The following is a 20,659-nucleotide window of genomic DNA, read 5'->3' as shown; positions in this document are numbered from 1 at the left end:
ACAGAGCAGGTCTACCAGGAAAAAAAAAAGACAATGGAAAATCTCCCACATGTTTATTAGACTTGCTATTGTAGCCACACATATCAGACTTAAATGTATCTATATTTTTGTTTTATAGTGTAGATGCAGCTTTTGACCATAAACGGACATTTAAAAAGAACAGCAGCAACAGGTACTCCATTCCTTCATCTAGTAAGCTTTCGCACTTAGATAACCACATTTCAGCTCGTCTTTCACTGTGTTGCTGCTACAAAACAACAACATGATTTTATGGCCTCCAAGGAAAAAAAAAAACAATAGAGCTAAAACAGAGTCGGGGGGGCTGGAGGGACACGTCAAATCTAGCCTGAAGCTTAAAAATATTAGGCAATCATATAATGTAATTGACTCGGTTTGGATGCCTCCATACTTTATGTGCTGATTGGATTGATCCATCGAGACCCTGTAGCAAAACAGCAGCTGATTAAAATTTGTAAATTAAAAAGGGAGAAATGTGCACAGCAGAGATACAATGCAGTTTATGAGTCTCAGTAGATAAACCAATCATGCTGCAGAAGAACACAACGCGTTGTAGATTAAAATATACAGATTTTTCTCTTTTTTTCGGTCTCCGTATGAAAAAAGTTTTAGGTTATATGTTTTCTTAAATGTACGATTCCTGCAGAGTTCAAGTTAAAGTAGACTGTGTGTTTGAACTGTCTCTGTCTCACCAGGTGTTGGTACAGACACACACAAGGTTAGTCATCTATTATTGATGACCGGCTGCAGCTGGTGGAGGACACCGTGGTCACCTTGTTGGTGCGACTCCGAGTGGAGAAGCTTTGAACCATGTAAGAGCACCGGTCCAACCGCAAAGCAAAACATTTCGAAGAGGACTCATCTGCAGAAATGCACTGCAGGTTCATTAATTCAAATTAACTAAATGATTATTAACCTAATTCACTGAGTAATATTACAAATTGTCCAAAGTAGTCAATTAGAACCGTTTTTCTGGCCTCAGAACTAGACTTCTGTGCAGTCCATTGAACCTAATCTCTCCCCTCCCCCTTCCGAATTTGGCTGGTGACAAGGCTGGCTTTCCTCAGAGTCTTAAAATCCTGGGCATCTGATTCAAACGATATTTACGAATAGTGGCAGATCAGGCAGATCAGACAGATTGTAAAGACCCACTATATTTCCATTCAAGGTCTAGAGAAAATCTCCATGCTTTTAATATTTCATCAGTAAGTTTGGAAGTACTCAATAGTTTACTGATTGACTGATTCAAGAATGGAAAAACTGTGTAATTTTGATAGGGGTTTTAAATATTTTCATTATTATTTTTCTAGATTGGACATTTTATTCATTTTGACAACTTTGAATATCATACATCAGCCAAAAGAAGTAACTCCATTGTGTCGCTTTGGGTTCTGCCATTCTGTGTAAAAGCTTTGCTCAGTTATTCATTTATTTATTTATTTATTTAGGTGCAGTGCTACTCAAAATGCTCAGAAAGACCACATTTCTGTGTTGTGGATCCTGCAAGACTGTCCAAAATTCAGTAAGTCAGAAGATGTAAAAACAGAGAGCAACATGTTTTTCATTCTATTTCTTTTTTATTTAAACATATGTTAAATTATACCACAATCTTGGAAATGATGCATCAATATACAGTGAGAAAGTCTAATGTCTATAGGGCTTGTACAGACAGCAATGTGGGAAAAAAAAAAAAGATGACATGAAGTTCAAGAGACCATGACCTAAGTAAACAACCCTCAGCATCAACAATCACAGAGTAGAGAGACAATAGAAGTAAATTTATCAGAGTAGAGAAATCTGATGAATTTATCTGGTCAAAAAAAAAACACTACTGTGATCATAAATGGGCACTTTCTGAGAAAATCGAAGCAGACAATCAGAACCTGACAGAGGACAGTGAAGGGACCTGAAAATGTAATTGGAATACCACGACCCTCTTTTCAGAGCTGCTGAAGAAACTAGACCAAAATATTTTCAAAGTCTCTGGACACCCTCTAGTAAACTTTTTGAACTTCTCCCATCAGAAGAACAGTAAGTCTGAAGATGTAAAGTAGTACCATATACCATATGTCAGTAGTACCATATAATGAAAAGAAAACTTACTTCCATTTCCATAAGCTGTCAAAATTATAAACTGATAAGATATGTGGGTTTTTTTCTCCTGCATTTATATGATTTAATTTATTTATTCAATGTTGCAAGTTGGTTTACAGTGAAAAGACTAACTGCTTGACAGAATGATTGATTTGATGAAAATCAACCTGCTTTAGTTACTCTGCTGCAGCACAAAGATGTTTTATATGGAGAGAAATTATATGGCTGACATTTTGATGATCTGTCAGTTTGCTTTCCTGAACAAAGGCCCAATTTTATGTTGTGGCAAAGGCATAAAATGGAAAATGTCAGTCCAAAAGCACTGGTCTTGGTTCAAATAGTGACTTGTAAAGCACAGTGATAAAAAAGAAAATGCTATAATCACTTTCCTGGGAAGTCTGTTATGCAGATTTCCCAGGAAATCTGCATAACAGATGCATATCCACAAGACGCCAAGCTAGTGACATGGCTTTAGGATTTATAGGTCGAGGCCTCCAGCTGGGCAGCAGGCTGCAGCGCAGCCTGAGCGGCCCAGTGGTAGCACAGCTTCCATCTGTCCTTACAGTCTGCTTGTATTTGGATGCTAATCTTTCCCTTACTACACCTTTATGGAGCCGCCGTCCCCCACAGTGCTTTAGGGGTGACGAATTAGCAGGTAAGGAACCACAAAGACGCCGACCCGAGGGCGATGGGATGTGAAATAAAGATAGAGCAGGGAGCAAAAAAAAATGTGAGACTACAGCAAAGTCAATGAGATAAGAAGCACTGTGCCTCATATTCCCACTAAGAAATGTTTTCACCATCATTTCTCGTATGTCCAGAAGATGGGCTTTTCCTAATGCATGTAGAGCATTTAGAGGACAGAACAAGGCCAGTTATTTGTCATTACATCTGAAATTAAATCTAGTTGGAATTAAATTAGGTCTGAAGGTGTTGAAGCGTACCTCCCTGCTTCTGTTAGCAGATGTAGCCGCTGGCAAAAATCTTCCGAAGCTGACTAATCATTTGTGTATGCAGATATTATAAGCTTTCAATGTCTGAAAATATATATCATCCATCACAGCATGATTGTAATGTCTTTGGGCAAGAAAAGGGCACTGAGAGTAGGTGTGGCATATCTTAGATCTAATAAATATACATTTCCTCGGGGCAAGAGGGGGGAAACGGAGAGTTCTAAGGATTCATTTCCTACTCTGCCAAGAGAGCTGATAAGGTCTGATACGGTGGGCGCATGCAAAAATCTACACCCAGCTACTGGATTTTAGTACTTCATAAATTCATGTCCCTCTGTAATAAACTCATCTCATGCTTCCCTTACAACAAAAAAGGTAAAGTTTACTTCAACTTCAGTTGTGAAAACTGCCCTCGCTTGACTCCGTTTCTGCCTCCATAGGGGAAGCTCACAATACAGGCTCCCTTCAGAATGTCGCAGACACTCATCACAGGAATAAAGTCATTTTAAATCATATGAAGGGTAGAATGTATTATTAATGTTGTCGAACTTGCACAGTTTCATAATTACTGAAACAAACAGTAAATAGATACATGTTCAATCAAATTTGGTAAAATATCTTTCATCAGACACAATATTTTTCGACACATCAAAAACTGTGGTGTCATAATTAAAGCAACATATCTGACCACTCTTCTTACCCAGAGTGGAGTTGATATTTGTTTTGTTAGGTTTCCTGACAAAACCTTTCCAATTATTTTTCTTTAGGGCTCATGTGTGAGCCAACTGACAAATAACAATGTACTTATGACTGAACATTAAATTGTTCAACTGCAAAGGCTAAAAAAGAATCTGAGTTAATTATATGCATTTGATTTGTTTAAAACAAGAAATGTGATGACAGGCATTTTTACAGAAAAATGTGCATATTGAGATTTCTGAACAGAGGGACAAAGTAAGCAATGGCGTAAAGAAATGTTTTACAAATTTCTGGGCTTCCCAAAAGTGTTATTCTTGAAGTATATATGTGTGCTCCAGCTCAGATCAACCTAAAGTCTCATTTTGCATGGTTAAAAACATAAAATTCTAATTTAGATGTCCAATAAAATTTCCATTATCGCACTCTTGTGAGCTTCCTGAATAAAAATGCTTACCATCACAGAGATGTGGAGTATGCGCAGCTCTTCCTTCGTGGAATCGTTGGCCGGGTCTTCGGTTGGTTCGGGTAGGCTGACGCTGCCGTCCTGATGGTGGATGTGGAAAAGAAGTGTGCCGTTCTCCAGCCACTGCTGCCGCCAGCGCACCAGAGGGATGTCCTCCGAGTTCCCAGAGATCTCTAACAATTACAAAACACAAGACGCAACAAATGAGAAACTGTCTGTTGTTGGAGCAGTAACTAATCTGCACCAAAACAATAAAAAATTAAAAGAATAAATTGTTTAAAAATCAATGTAAATAGTGTTTTTTAAGCAAAACAAAATCTGGATTTCTTCTAAGTATCATATTACAGTTCAAAATTCAGAAAAGTACAATAATGACTAAGCCAAGACAGTAGAACAAGTCCATAAAAGTGTTAAAATAAAGTACTGACAGGATAGACAGGATAAAGAGAAATTATTAAACCTGATAGGTAGCTGTCAGTCTGACCATTTTAAGTATCCAAAGAAACTGTGATAGAAATAATTCTAACTGCATTGCAGTTCCTCATACATGCAGATAACAGTGCCCAGAAATGATCAATATGACCAAAATAAAACTGATGCCAGATGGATCTTTCCCAGTTTAGTCTGTTTCAGGATTTGGTCTGGAAATAAAACCACTCTCTCAGGTATAAAAAAAGAACAAAGGTTAAATCTCAGAGAGAAAAATGATTAAATGGAGAGTTTATGGAAGCAGTGGAGCATGACAAACACAGTGCTTCAGTCAAACCTCGATTCCCCAGACAATACCCTCCACCTCTAGTTTGTTATATTAGTGATGTATGCCAAAAAAAAAAAAAAAACACACACAGATTGAAGAAAGTAGAAACATTAGGAATGCATGACTGAGCTTTATGGATGTTTTTTTTTTTGTTTTGTTTTGTACATCACACTAAACTCATGAAGGATACCTGAAGGCATGCACCAAAAGACCAAAGATGGAAATCTAACTGATACTTCCCAGCACTGAGGCTGAACATGCTGCACGTTCAGCTAGTTTTGTGCATATTCAAGAATTTGGGGATCACTTACACTCCATCAAACACAACAGGTAGTAACTGTTCATCTGGTGTGAATGGGACATTCATCATTTGCAGAAAAAGTTATTCTGCAGATATTTTTAAACCAACACAGCCCAGGACATTTAGGATGAGATTTTATTGTGAGTGATCAAAGGATGCAACACCATCTTTACAAAACTACTAAACTGAAATAACCAAGAAATAGGCAGAAAAATAAAGTAGAAGGTGAATAAATAAATGGAATAAGGAACAAAGCTGAAAACTGTACACTTTTATTTGAAGTGACTGTCAAATATTTGGCATCAGTGAACACAGATTTTTAGTTTTATTATTGTTGGCTAAAACTAATATTTCCACAACATAAATTGCATCATTTATTTTAGACAGTGTGAATTATTGCTATGGAAACGAGCACCACTGCAAGAGATAGTATGACTGAGTTCATATATAGAGCTGCTAAATAATAAATCATATAACAAAGATATCAAAGCAGCATTGATGACCACAGTGGACAGCACCGATAAATGATGAACTGAAGGGCCACAGAGCATTGAAGAACAGTCTGCCAGATATCAAAGTTCTTTTACATGTTGCAGGAACAGCTGTGGTTCCTCATAATTTCAATCAGGACTGGGTTTGATCAACAGGAAAGACAAAAGATATGCAAGTCCAAAAAGCTGCCAGATACATAGAAGGCGCCACTGGAAAGCTGCAGGAGAGAGTTGATATAAAGTGTGAAAATACCTGAAAATCTACAACAAAATGAAAAACCTCGGAATGAGATCTATATATAAACACAGGCTAACCTTATGCCACACAAGACTTTTAAACTGATTACTACCAAAGATCTATAGCTGCAAGCAAGATTTTACTGCTGATCACGAGCTTTTACAGCCCACTGTGAAAAACTTCAGAGGCAAGTAGCACAGCATTTGCAGCTGCACTTTATGGACGCTCAAAGCTCAAAGGCTGGAATATATCTGTTTAATCTTATTCATTTAACCTAACAGGTAAATGTAGTCATTACAGGTCAAGCCTGTGTGTATTTTAGATCTATACTGAGTAGATTAATTAACACATCAAACTGATAACTAGTAATTGAGGCCCTTAGCAATATCTAAAGAAAAAAAAACAGACATAAAACCATTGTTTTCAGATTGGAATTAAAAACATAACTTAACTACTCCAATTTAGCCATATTGACACCTCAGACATTAATTTCACTTGACTAAAATCAAGTTACTTTAAGAATGAAATGTAGCAAACACAGCCGCAAAAAATTTTGAACATGATTTCTGGGATTTAGAAAGGCACATATTCTACAGATATTACAGATGTGCTACTCAGAAGTTGTAGCAATGTCTTGATAATTAGTGATTGATAATATGTGGGATGCATAAAATGTAAATAGCACAGCACTTTCATGCCTAGGTGATCAAAAAGTACAGAGAAAGAAATATAAATAATATAGTGACATCACTAAAAATGTCAGCAATTTCAGACCCATTGTCACAGTGACACTTATCCCTCAGCAATGACAGGACATAATATTGCACAAAACATTTATTTATTCATTTATTTTTTTAAATGTTTGAACCAATCTTTAGACACTGCAAAAAAATCTGGCCAGATCAGATCGACCTCTTTAGCAATTCCTAGTTTTTTTATTTAATTTTTTCTTTACAAAATGCCCATGTGCCTCATGCTAGCAGCTGTAAATAAGATGGCACTTCCCCAGTTTTGTTCTGCATGTCAAATATCACTTAATGTTACTATTTTTGTTGGTAGTAGGAGCATCAACGTTCAAATTCTGGCACACCACATGATAAAATGGTCCTGCAATCATTCATAATTTTTTTTTTTATATTAGCATCTAATATCATGTACAAACTACTGTGTGTAAATGCAGCAGCAACAAAGCTTGCTGCGTTGATGTGAACTCTTAATATACAAGCCTGATTTAAAAAAAAAAGAAAAAAAAAGCATTCCTTCTTCCTTCTCTGATTCCCATTTAAACCATCTGGCAAACCGTGTGCATTCATTTGTGGATGGTCAACTTATTCTCTCGACACCATCCACGTAAGCACTTACCTGCCTTAAACTATTTATGATAAAAGCTAATATCATTAATATTTTGTGCCCGGGCAGTACATGCATACAATTACAATTCAGTGCTTCACCTCACTGTGTGAGCATCAGTCCACTTTGTCAGACAACCCATTAGCCTGATTATTGGCAAAAAAGAAAAAAAGCACTTCAGGCTGGACAATGGCCAGAGCCCTCATACAGATTATAACCTGTTTACAAACAAAAACACTTTGTTTGCTTTCACTGATACGGCGATGCATATGTGCGTGGATATGTGTGTGTTTAAAATTGCGAGTTTAACAAGATTAGGTCTGACAATAACTGATGACCCAACGGCGCAGTGACGAAGGAGTTCCCTCTGCCTGTAAACAAGATTCAGGAGTCCTGGCTGGTTTTTAACCTAAATGCAAATCATGTGCCTCAATGTGACAGGGCACTTTTTTAAAAAGTGTGCTCGCTCCCCCTGGAGACTAGTTTGCCATGAGAGCTTGAGTAATGAGACCACCATTGTACTGGACCGCATTCAGTGCCACACAGCAGAGAAAAAGGAGAAAAAAAAGAAAAGAAAAGGGAAAAAAAAAGGGATGAAGGCTAAGATGGAGAAGCACAAAAGGGAATAAGAAGAATGGTGGAGAGGAAGGAAAAGAAAACAGGGTGGCCACTTACTGCAATTTAAGTAAATCAAAAGTAATCCGATTACGCCGCATTACTCGTTAACCTCCCCTGAATGTAAATTTGCTGAGCCATTTAGCCTGAAAGAGTTTTACTGCCTATGAAGTTCAATAAAATTACAGTCTTTGACATTTTGAAAGCCTAAACTTTAACCCAGGCATACGGAAATGGACAGTACCTGCACAGAGGGTGGCAACATGGCGCAGTTTAAAATAAATGAGGATGTTGACAAAAATGGCAAAATATGCTTCTGGTAGTTAAGAGCCTTTTTTAAGCAATGAGGGACAGACCTTCAGCATAATATAGATAGTTTATATTTTTTTTAAATAATTCTTTAGGGAAAAAGAAGGTTTTCTAGCCATTAGAATAATGTTTGTATTTACCAAAAGTAATAACTCTAGTTGCTTATTTGGGTTGTAAAATGGTGAAACAGGAAGATCACTTAAAGTTCAAGCAATATATTCCCAGAAGTAAATAGATATTTTTATACAAATGTTCATAAATGACAATTATAATACATAACATATTACACAGAAAACATTTTTTTAAAGGAGGACATTTATAACAGTTATTGTACTAATAAGCACATAAATACATAAAACTAAATAAAGCATAAATAATTGTTTTGACTGTGGTAGGAAGAAATCAATATTCAATTTTCACATTGGTAACGAAAAGTTTAATGCTCTTACCCGTACTTACAACTTTTCTATCCCTTTACTTCACATGTTGCTTCAGATGTGTGACACTGGATGCCTGAATTTATTATTTTTTCGGAACCATGGAAACAAGGTTTCAATAGATCATGAAACCATCACTAGGAAGGCAAGTTCATAATAAAAGTATATACTATACTGTCAGCATATATCAGCTTTCATATTGGAAATTTTTCAGAAAAGGAAATATGGTTATTTGAATTATGATAATGTAGAAACTCATGAAATGAAAACTGAAGAGTGCTGAATATCAAAGAGGTGACTTTAGTGCAGGAAGCCCAGAGCTACAGTCCTTTTTGTATACTACAGAAGCGTTGAACTGAACAATAAGTTTTATATTTACTATTACCAAATAAATACATAAATAAATAATTAAATTCAATTAATTGATTTGATGGGTTTGTATTCTTTTCTGTACAGATGTTAGTCACAGAGCAATGTGAATTTTTTTAAAACTCCACTTTTTCAAACTTCTCCCGAAAAAGGAAAAAGAAAACTCCTTTCATTATTATTGCTAGCACTTCTTTAAATAAGTCAAGGAAAACAATGCTACCTTTACAGTCTGAAGGATCCTAAACACCATCTAAAATCTAAGGTGTAACTAAACCAGATGATATCTAAATTAAAAATGTCTTCTTTTTTTTTTTCTTTACCCTGCATGTTGTAAAACTAGCGTGGAGTGATTTCAGCTGCATTATACATTGTAACATACTTCTTTCCCTACTAACTGAGAGGGCAGATGCACATACTGATTTATGCAGCACGAAATATTTAATCTCATGCTGAGTTATTTCTCACCCGGGCAAAACCCAGTTTTACCCAGTGTGACAACATGCTGGTTGGGGCCATAATGCATTGCGCTGTGAATTGTAATATGGCCCCATTTATAATCAGCATGTAGTCTTCATCACTACTACATGCTAACAGATTAAAAAAAATAAATAAAACAACAACAACAAAGAAACAAAACATAGAAAATGATGGATTAGGTATTAAATGTAATTTCTCATTTGTAATCACCTGTTCATCTTTGGCTGAAGGTTCTTTGCTCTACAAAATAAGTCAGACAGATCTGAGGCGACAGCTGCTCCAAACTTTCAGCGGGGCAATGTGAGTAAATATTCATCAGTGCAGACAGATCATCTCCTTGCATAGCATGTGATTAGGTAAGTTTATCAAGGTGTCACTTCGGTGACATTTCTGTATTACTTGCATAAATCTTGTGACAATTTAGTATTATGTTCAATGGGAAAATGACATTGATTTGAATTATTGTGGACTTATTTTTCCTTACCAAAAGGACCGGCTGCTTCAAAGAAACAAACACAAATTGTCTATAGACAGTTAAAATTTAAAAAGCTCAGGATAACGAGAATGCAAAACAAGCCTGCATGTTGACTCTATGCCACTCACAAGTTAGATAATGAAGCATATGGGTAAGATTAATGAATGCTCTACATTACCACATAAAATATATACATATTTTATCATTAGACATGGAAATAGTGCCTTATTAAAACCTATGGACACACATGGTGACAGCAAACACTAGCAAAGAAAGACTATAGTGCCAATGCCAGTTTTGAATATGAGCACACACAAGCAGCTGAGAATTTAATGTGAAGATATTGACCGAGACGTTCAACACTAATGAGACAGGCGAAGAGATCTGTTTAGGGGAGATCAGGAGCTAAACAACCATCTGAGAGCAGTGCTGTTTTTTGACGCCTGTTTACCCAGTGGGACAGGAGAGAAGCGAGGAAGAGACCATATGGCCGTGAAACCGTGTGCTGGAACTGGGAATTAACAGCACCAGAGAAATGTGTGTGTGTGTGTGTGTGTGTGTGTGTGTGTGTGTGTGTGTCTCTGTGTGTTACGGTGAAGAGTAGCGATGGCTGAAGTCATTCTGTTCACATCCTCATGCGGTGTCAGAAGAAGCTGGCCTCTCTTACTTCTCGTTTCACTGTGGTAGTGTTAAAGGGAGGATAGCAAAACAGGTGAGGGTGTTAAAAGCAAAGCTGAGGAGAGCAAGAACGATTGGGTTAAGTAAAAAGCCGGCCCAAAAAGCAAAGGAAAATGCAGAGTCGAGATTTTGTTGGAGTTCTATCCAAAATCCAAACCTGCATAAGTTGACGTTGCTGCATAAGGTCAACTTATGCAGCAAAAATAATAGACAAGTTAGAACCTGACAGAAGTGTTCATATCAGGAATAAGCATGATGTTCGCTTGTGGGACCAGTTGTTTAATGATCCTGGTTCACATAAATATATTCATACAGTCCTGATGGTTCCAGTCAGCTGTGTATGTTGTCATGGTTTCTGACTGGGTTCAAGTCTACTTTTGTCAGCTTCAGTCGTTAATAAAAAGCTTGATTTTGTATGTAATTTTAAACCTGATAAATTATTGCTAGTTTTTAAACACTAAAATGTGCAGCGCATATTAAACTGTCTTACAAACGCAAAGATAAACGTTGAATATTTTAAGATTAGCCGTAGACTCTAACTAGTTTACCATTAAACGGCATAATAAGGCTTTTGATAAGTTGTTAAAATAAATTTTATCACACAAAAAGATTAAGCATTACATCCAGCATGTTTGATGCTTTTTTAAAAAAGTTTTTATAAACACCGTTTATTTCTAAGACGGTGCATAAAATTGGTAGCACTACTTGGCTGTGTAGTGTAATGTACTTTGTAGCATAGAAGGCTCCTCCACAGTCATTAGCGTCTCCTGTTTTCTGCCAAAAGGCTTCCAAACAACTCTTTTGCTTTTTGCCTTTTCAAACTGAAGAAGGCCGTGGAGAGTCCTTTCAGTACCATGTTTTGGAAGTTTTAAAAATTCACTACCAGGTCACTGTTTTGATTCTCAGCATTCAATGTTCAAGTGAGGCACTGAAACAGTTTGTCAGTTGCATTGCCGTGCAAAGTTGTGCGCCAACTTGGAAAGATGAAGATGGCTCAGTTTGTGTCAGTTTAAATGCAAACAAAGTTTGTAATTGTGATTATACCAAAGTATTAATTATACTAAAACCCTACTTTATAGAGAGAAGAATCAGTTACAGAGACAAACACAAAGATCAGAAGAATTTGTAAGGATGCATGTGTTTAAAGCACTTTATAAAAGGTTTTTTTTTTTTTTTTTTTTTTTAATAGGAAGCCGTTTTTGTTCTAGTCCAGGCATGGCCAGATCATTTATCTTTCCTTTCAGGATTTCAAAAGCTCTGGCTTTAGGTGAAAGGTGTGAAAAGACAAACATAGGAACAAAAAGCCATCAAAGTAATTTAGACAAACAAATTCTCTCATGTCTCATGTCTCACAATTATTGAATCAACACACAGGTTTCTACGTACCCAAAAGAAACTGACCCCAACCTCTCTAGCTGTCTGCACATTTTTCACCTCTAACCTCCCCCAAATTGCAAGCCTCACTCACACCAACACGAATGAGTGCTCTTTATTTGCTCTGTCCCATAGGAACACTTCAGTCCTTGTTTTAAGGTGTTCTTTATTCAGCCTTGCCAATTTTCTACATGAATGAGAATGGAAACCAGAGCAATCAATCAAAGTTGGTCCATTTCCTAACGAGCTTCCCAGTGCGGGACTCTACATATTAACCAAGACAGGCGGCAAATGGTAATTTGTGGTAGCTTGGAAAGTTGTTCTTTTAAAATTTCACGTCGGATGATTATGCATGGGACGCAGAGTGTAGGGGACAGGAAGAATAGTCCACTTCAAGGTGAGCCGAGATCACAGGAGGCTCTGCCAGCAGCTGCTGTAAAATACATGGGGTGCTGTTTGATGAGATTCAAAAAGACTGCCCCAACTTGGCCGTGCTCCAGTAGAGAAATGTCACACACCTCGCAGAGTTTCCGCGATTGCGATCACACTGATGAATCCTATTAAAAGAGCGAGGAGGAGCAGATGGAATGGATTGTTGCCAAAGATTGGAGGCTTCAAAACTGTTTCAACATGTTGTTAAGCTGTTTAAATAAAAGGCACTGAGGTGTAATGCATCACTATATGAGGAGGTAAACAAAATGAAGCTGGGAGTGCATACTCTGCTAGCGATTTGTTTGGTTCATTTAAGCTGAATTTACAGAGTGGAATAAGTAGCTGCTTACCTCTGCAAATACATAGTCCACTCATGTGTACAGCTAGCGCTAAAAGGGGGCTGCTTCTGAGAAGACCAATCTGTTACAACAATTAAAATATTTCACACATTTCACCTATTTATGATGAACACCTTTGCAGAACAAAAGACACCAAGAGATGGTGAGGTGAAAATAGGTTTGATTCCAACTTTATACTTGTTCGATATGCAGAATTGTGCAAGCAGAGCAAATAAAGAGCACTCATTCGTGTTGGTGTGAGTGAGGCTTGCAATTTGGGGGAGGTTAGAGGTGAAAAATGTGCAGACAGCTAGAGAGGTTGGGGTCAGTTTCTTTTGGGTACGTAGAAACCTGTGTGTTGATTCAATAATTGTGAGGGTTGTTTCAAATGTCTTGTAACTTTACTTTATCCAAAACTAAAGTGCATTACAGAAGACAGTGGGAATATGTCCCTCCCCATATTTGTAGCTGAAAATAAACAATGTGGTTGAATATGGTCCAGTTTGTTCATTTTAGCCTGTTAATCATCCCCAGTCTGTCTAACACTGTTTTAGGCCAACATTTCTCCTCAGCTCCAGATTTTCTCCACCACTCGCATGCCAAGCCCACTTTGGGTGGGATTTACTGCAGCCAAGCTCCATCTTCCCACTTTGATTCACACAGAAAACACTAAACAATGCCGACAGGAAACGTAACTTATACCTTTGCATCAAAGGGTGCAGTTTCACTTGGAACATGTTAGCTTACCACTGGCAAATGTTTGTAATATTTCCATAAAAATCACAGAAGGAGTAGTAGTTTCTAAAGCAATACAATTTCTATCAAGAGTCACAGATGGGAACAATTTGCACCTATTTTTTGCATCAGGTTTCATTTGTCCTCTCTTCAGCCAAAATAGCAGGTACAAAAGTGATTAAAGATCAAAAATAAAATAAATAAATACATTTCCGCTAAAGCTGCAGTAAGGAGCTTTTATGAAAATGTGTTTGTTACATATTTTTTTTAAAACTATCACTATGTTGTAAACTATTAGATAAATAACCTCTTTCTCTCTCCGACTGTAAAAGACAGTGGAGTGATGCAATATTTGAAATTTAGAGATTTAAAATATATCAGATTATGAAAATGCTACATGATGTCTATATAAATCTACTTTTCTGACTGATGACTATATATCGGTATAGAAACGGATATTTTTTAGGTCTACCCAGTTAATTTCACTTGAAAAGTCAAAGAATCTGGCAGTCCTGATCATCTGCTCGCTCGTCCTGCACCTCAACCTTATCCAGCTTAAAAATTACTCAGTTTTCAGCAAACTTTTTTTTTTCCCCTCCAGAGAATGCATAATGCAAATAGCCCAGGGCTTTGAGAATCTGAATCTTTTTATTCAGGTTGGAATCTATATTAAAATACATGTTGTTATAAATATGGGTGGGCATTGTCATAATTTCAAGCAACACTTCAACTAAATGTGGACAAACATCAACGTAGCGACACTATCGGTTCAGTAAAGCTATTTTAGGGTCAGATTTGTTTTTGCCTCTAGTTTTAGAAAAAGGAGGATATGCAACCACAATTTTTGCACATATTTAATACCTCAAAACAGCTTCATCATTTTGCCAGTTAGCTTTTGTTTCCATTATCAAAAATCATTTGCATACTACCAATAAAACCCACTTTCATGTATTAGATTCCTCACAGATTACAAATATTTTTCACTTAAGTGGACAAAATTCAGACTTCACAGCAACATTCTCAAATCAAAAATAATCTCTGAGAGTTTGGCTAAATTATTCAGACACAAATAAGGAATTTGTGTTATGAATGGAAAGTGTATCCTGCTATTGTGGAAAAATCCCTAGTGTCAATCTATGGCCAGAGCAAATTCAATCTTTGCTTCTGTGTAATAAGAGATGAAACAGGACTGCCGCTCTCCTGTACTGCAGTCTCTCATCTCAGTGTTGACTTAATTCAACATGCACGTCAGTCCTTGCAAAGAAAGCACTCGCTGTGCAATGAACCAAACACTTGAGTCATTTACCATCCTGAGACAAACAGCAATTACGATTTCTGTTCTGTCTCATTGGTCAACCCATTTGTTCTCTTGTAAAAAAACAGTTTCAGGAAAACAACATAATCTCCATGTGTAAAAGCTATGTTGTTGCTGGAAAATACCTTAATCCCAGTTTAATTGGCATCCAGCCACCATCGGCTTTCATGTGTTGTTTATACCTAATGCACCCACACATGCTTGGAGACTGTGGGATTTAATTTTAGAGTAGTTTGTGTAAAAGCAAGTCCTTCTTTATATTGTAGATTGATTGAAATATTTTCTTTCTTTTAATACTCGCTTCATTTTTTAATGTTCCTCTTGTGAAAGGATGTTTTAATATTTTCCAGAAGCCTAGTCTGCCAATTTACCTTTCCGGTCTTCATAAGGACAAATTATAAAAGCCCTGTAGTCCTACTTGAGAAAAGAGAAAAAGTTTAATGGCTGAGAGAAAACGATTAAAATGACCCTGCTGGAAAAGTCACCTTGAATACTTAAACATAGTGAGGGGATTGCTTGGCTCTCCCCATGGGCAATTTAACATTCTTGCCAAGTAGCCCAGGTACCTCAGCATTGCATGAATAACAAGTTGCTCTTATTCATGTTGCTAAATAAATCCACTTTAAGAAAGAGGCTCATGACTCAATGACATGGCCAGTTTTGCAGATAACCAACTGAATCAAAAGGTTGCTTAATACAAAAGGCTGAGGGTAAAATTCACAAAACAGAGCAATCTCCTCAACTGTTCCTCAAAAATCAATTTTCTTGCTTTCTTTCTGCACTGTTGATATAACACTGACTTGCACTAAATACATTTAGGAGCAAACCAGTCCAAGGACAGCAGATGGACTACAAGCACAATACCATGTGTCAGAATTATAAAAAAAACAAATAATAATGCAACTACATCTTGTTAGTTTCCATTTAATGAAAAAATAACAGTGTTTGATATGAGCTGGTTTTGTCCGACACAATCCCTTCAATCCTTCAATTCCAGTTCCCCATCTCACCTGCAACATAACAGCCAAGGCATGCCATTTTATATTTCTCACACAAATACGGAGTTCATTTAATAGGAATTTACTTATTAAACTCATCATGTAATGCTTAAGTTTAAATGCTACCCAATAGTGAGGTTTATAGTCTCTCTTTTTTTAAGATAATTTCTTTGCAAAAGAAAAAGTCACACTTCAGAGGAAGACCGGATCAATTTTACCTACCGTTAACAAATGTGACCAGCAGCTATTTGTACAGACAGCAGCACCACAGGTTGCAGTCATCACTTTTTCTTTCCCAGCAAAATTAACACCAGTCTTCTACCAGTGATAATTTTCCTATGTAATCTGCATTATGCAAAGAGCTCTGGCCGCGCAATTTGTTCTAGCTGTGATTTACATGAATATATATAAATATGTGTAGCCTTCCCCACAAATGGCTGCATAATGAATCATTTAAATGTTGGCAACTTGCATCAGTACCGAGAGCGGCTTTTTTGCTCAGCATAGCTATTTTAGGAGCAGTTCGGTCTTTGTCTCCAGTTGCATAGTCAGTACCATGAACAAACTACTGCAAATGTGCAAAAATCCTCACTACCAGAAAACACCTTTATACATATGCCCCACAAGTGCTAATTTTTCTATACGTTTTTTTTTTCACCATCGGAGTAGAGATGTTGTTAGTTTTTCAGTAACTTTCCAGCTTAGACATTATAAAAAGCAGCATTATTGTGATACAAATCCACAGCAGGTACCCAGTGTTGTCATGTTGTTCCTGTAATGCTGTTCTCTGTGATAATAGAGCTTCTGCTAGTGAGCTGTCAACTCACCTGTTTCTGATTAGCTCATCAAGTCACCGTTTAAAAACTCTCCAGTGGCACCTGGTTTCTCCTGAATGTACCACAGTAATTGATCTCTCTGTATTACATTTCAAGTTATAATCTGTTGTTTCACAAGTGTCTCCTTGCTTTTCCCACTGGTGCACCTCCTATAACCTTATCTTGAGTGTCCTTTGAAGTAATCTTCCTTACGACAAGCTTTGCCAAGAATATCTAAAGGATTGCATTCCTGGTTCTTCTCCTCAATTTTGCCTCCATATTTCACCTGCCTGCCCAGCATGGAAACAGAAAGAAATCACTCACTTCAGCTTATGTCTGCTATAAATCATAACCACCTGTGGATCCACTCTGCTCTCTGCTCAGTAATCAAAATAACCCAAGAAAGATCAAAACCATTACCCTCAAAACATCTCTTACCTACATGCATTGTCTCAAGACTTATTTTACCAAAATAAAACAAGAATCACGACACTAAGATTTTCTGAAGGTGAGCTGACATCAAGAAAGAAATGTGTTGTACATTCAGAAGCAGTGGAATACTTAAGTTAAATTTATCCTAACAAAGTTTTACTCCTACGGTGTGCATTGTTTGAGCTTAGACAGAAGAACAGAGCTGTGATTGACAATAGAAAATTATATGACCTGAAACAATAAGGGGTTAAACAGTAAATCTAAGAATGTCATTCTCAAAATCAGCTAACCACTGGCCTGAACGCATGTATCCTACGCCCTCTGCAAATTGACACATCAAAGACCTGGTAAGAAAATCTGTCCAAATGAAAACTACAGCCTGGCTTGACACAATGCGTCTTTAGGGATCATTGTTAGCATCCCTGTGTATGTCGCATATTGATTATTACAGTGAGTAAACATTGTAGCGCTTGATTGCTCAAGCGGAGTGGAGCATGTGGCTTACACGGTGACCCTGAGAATCGTTCCAGATACAAACGTGTGGCGAGTGCTACCGTTTCTTTGTCCTTTTGTGTCTGGTATGCTTGCTTTTATCGGTGGAAAAATCCCACGACATTAACCAAAATTTTTCTTAGAATATGCTGACAAAACGATGGAGAGAGTTAAAAACTGAGAAAAACATTACACAATACCAAAACCCCTGTTCGAGCAACAAACAGTTTATTTCAGTCGCAACCAAGGAGTAGATCTTTACTAGTTTTGCAAGTAGCATGTTAATAAATGTGATTAAAAGCAACAAAAACAAGATGACAGAGGTTTTGGGTCTATGCTTTTAATTCAAAAGAATTTCCATCATTCTTTCATCTACAACATTTTTCTATGACATTTACTTAGAGCTTGACTGGCAGCATTAGTTGCTTAACTTGCCTAGTTTTTCCAAAGCTTAAAATAAAGTGATTATAAATTGATACGTTTTGCACTGCACTATTTAGACCATGGGTGTCGAACTCAATTTTATTTTGGGCCACATCAAGATTATGAATTTCCTCAAAGGACCAGTTGTGGCAGAATGTATTAATAAATCTACATATTAAAATGTTAAATATAGCTTTCTATGTATTAAAAGTACGTCTTAAAATTAAATAATGTTTAATGGGACCTAGTATTAGTTGTTTTGAGCAAATTAAAACTGTGGGACAAAAGCTCTGTAATAATTGCCATCGATTTTACTGGAGAGTATGGTAAAGTTTTAAGCTGGTTTTGTAAATTAACAATTCAATTTACCAGGTTAAAGCTATGTAAGTTAAGCGCACCAGCTGTATTAATTTTCCCCATCAGCTGCAGCTGCTCAGACTACTACAAGTCCACCAAAAACACCAGAGTAAACTTTTGACTTTTTGTATCAGGCCAACATTTGAGCAAAAGCGAATTAACCCTACCGGTTTCATAACTAACTTATATGACGGATCACAAAAGGTGAACATTTTCTCAAGTGATTCCTTTCACTTCAGCAAAAGAAATGATCACTGCAATGAAGTGTCAAGAGATCTGGAGGTGAGCACCTCCTGTTGATGCGTCTGTGATTTACAACTCAGTCCTACGTTACTCCGTCAGTTTGATATAACCGTTTCCTTCTGTTGCCAACAACGTCCAGAGCTTTCACGAGACGTACAACATATTTCCTGTGCAGATGTATTACCGTTTCATGTGGCGTGGGAGATGGATGTTTGACCTTCAAAAGAGTAACGCGATGCTCTACCCATGAGGAGAATACAATCTGCAAGCCTTGTACTGTGGTATTGTTTTATCTATTGAACTACATGCGCTCCACTCTTTGTTATCCCACTTCAGCAAAGAGCAAAGACTTTGGAAAAGTACTGTGATTTGTTTAATCCCTGACTCTGGAGCCCCCACAAAGCAGTTAGGCATGGCCATCCACTGGAAGACTGGCTTTAGACAAAACATCAATGCCGTATAGATTGAATAACAATGCAAGCTGCCGATTATTGCACACTACACACTCAGAAACACAGGCTCAATATTCCTAACACTACAAGCAAAGAAACAGGCTTTAAGAAGCATTGACTTTCATGCAATTAGTAAAATGTGAATCACGCTGTTATGGTGAAATGTCCTTTTTGTGACACAAAAAGAAAACTATTGTTAAAAGATTAACAAAGAAGGATGACTTCCTGGTGTGCCGTTTATAACATACATTTATCTTTTGTCACATTTTTGATAATTAAAAAACCCAATCAGTAAATTTAATTAAAAGAAGAGAATGTTCTTGTGTTATAAAAGAAATGGCATGCAAGCACACCGATCTGCTTTTGACATGGTTTGTCTTGGATTGTTACCTGTGTTTCAGAACAGCATCACAGTGCCACTGATTTGAGGACATGAAGATTTTAAAGAAACCATTTTATGTTCCTGACCGTTTTTATTCCGCACACTTATCTAAAATGTCACCTGTAATTAATGTGTCAAGTGTAAGACTGAGAAAAAAAATGTTTCGCTGCATAATTCTAGAATAATCTAAAAATATGGGTCTTCCCTCAAGCCTCCACTGGAAATATTTTCAGAACGACATGCATTTGTTAAATAAAATGAACAACATCTCTCTAAATAAACAATCTTAGCTGACCTCTGGTCTTTTTTGTAGGTCAATCTTTTCATAATTCATCTGTTGGTTCACTCTCCTCCCTGCTGACGTTACACGGGCCTCGGAACAACTCGTCAAAAGCTACCTGTCAAACATCACCTACCTCCTAAAGCGACTGCTTTAGGATCCTCAAAGATAAAGAACGGTTTAAAGACAGCAAAGTTTTCAATCTGCAAACACCATTAGATGGTACTGCACCCTTCACAGTCTTTAAAGAAAACCTACTGCAGATTGAATAATCCTTAGAATTTGTTGATTTTGCAACCCTATTAAACCCCTCTATTAAGGGAGTAGGACTTTACTCTTGCAACTAATTGGAGCATTCACAGCAGGATTCTAAATGCTTTTCTCGGTTGTGTAGAGTTCTCTCTTTTAAAAAAAAAAAAAGTTATTCAAACTCTTATCTTTGTGCATAAATACTGCATGCTCTTTGAGGATTCACGCAGCATGCGTTGAATGCAGCCAATTTGTTTGCCTGCGTACTCAGACAAGTAAATTAACACTAAACACCCTGAGAGGTGGGAATGACAATCTGTCACAACACTGTAGTCTGACCAGCCATATCTGTCTTACTCTGGGGGGTGCTGCCGCCGCTGTTGTGTTTGCTGCAACAAACTCGCAACATGCTGGGGCTTATCTGGGGCACACAGGAGGAACGACAATGAACTTATCAACATCCAGCCACTTGGCTGGATGTCGCTGCAACCCCACTATGCTTCCTCCAACCACGAGCCGGCTCCGGTTCACTGCTCATACACACCAGCAGAACCTAATCAAGGGACAGTGAGCCTTTCAAACCACAGGCTCTGTCTTCATATGCTTTAGAGGGAGAAG

General features: G+C 37.3%; 1 protein-coding gene across 5 annotated transcripts in view; it reads right to left on the bottom strand.

The window, feature by feature from the left end:
- The window catches only part of astn1 (astrotactin 1), a 351,757-nt gene that overhangs the window by 283,408 nt on the left and 47,690 nt on the right, over positions 1 to 20,659 (bottom strand). For all 5 annotated transcript variants that reach the window (XM_016671748.1, XM_016671746.1, XM_016671747.1 and 2 more), the window contains exon 2: positions 4,219 to 4,400. In XM_016671748.1, the coding sequence (XP_016527234.1) occupies positions 4,219 to 4,400 (182 nt within the window). The remainder of the gene's footprint in view (positions 1 to 4,218; positions 4,401 to 20,659) is intronic.

Source organism: Poecilia formosa, unplaced genomic scaffold, assembly GCF_000485575.1.
Source record: "Poecilia formosa unplaced genomic scaffold, Poecilia_formosa-5.1.2 Scaffold49, whole genome shotgun sequence".
Lineage (NCBI taxonomy): Eukaryota > Metazoa > Chordata > Actinopteri > Cyprinodontiformes > Poeciliidae > Poecilia > Poecilia formosa.
This window is presented reverse-complemented; position numbering and strand designations above follow the sequence as displayed.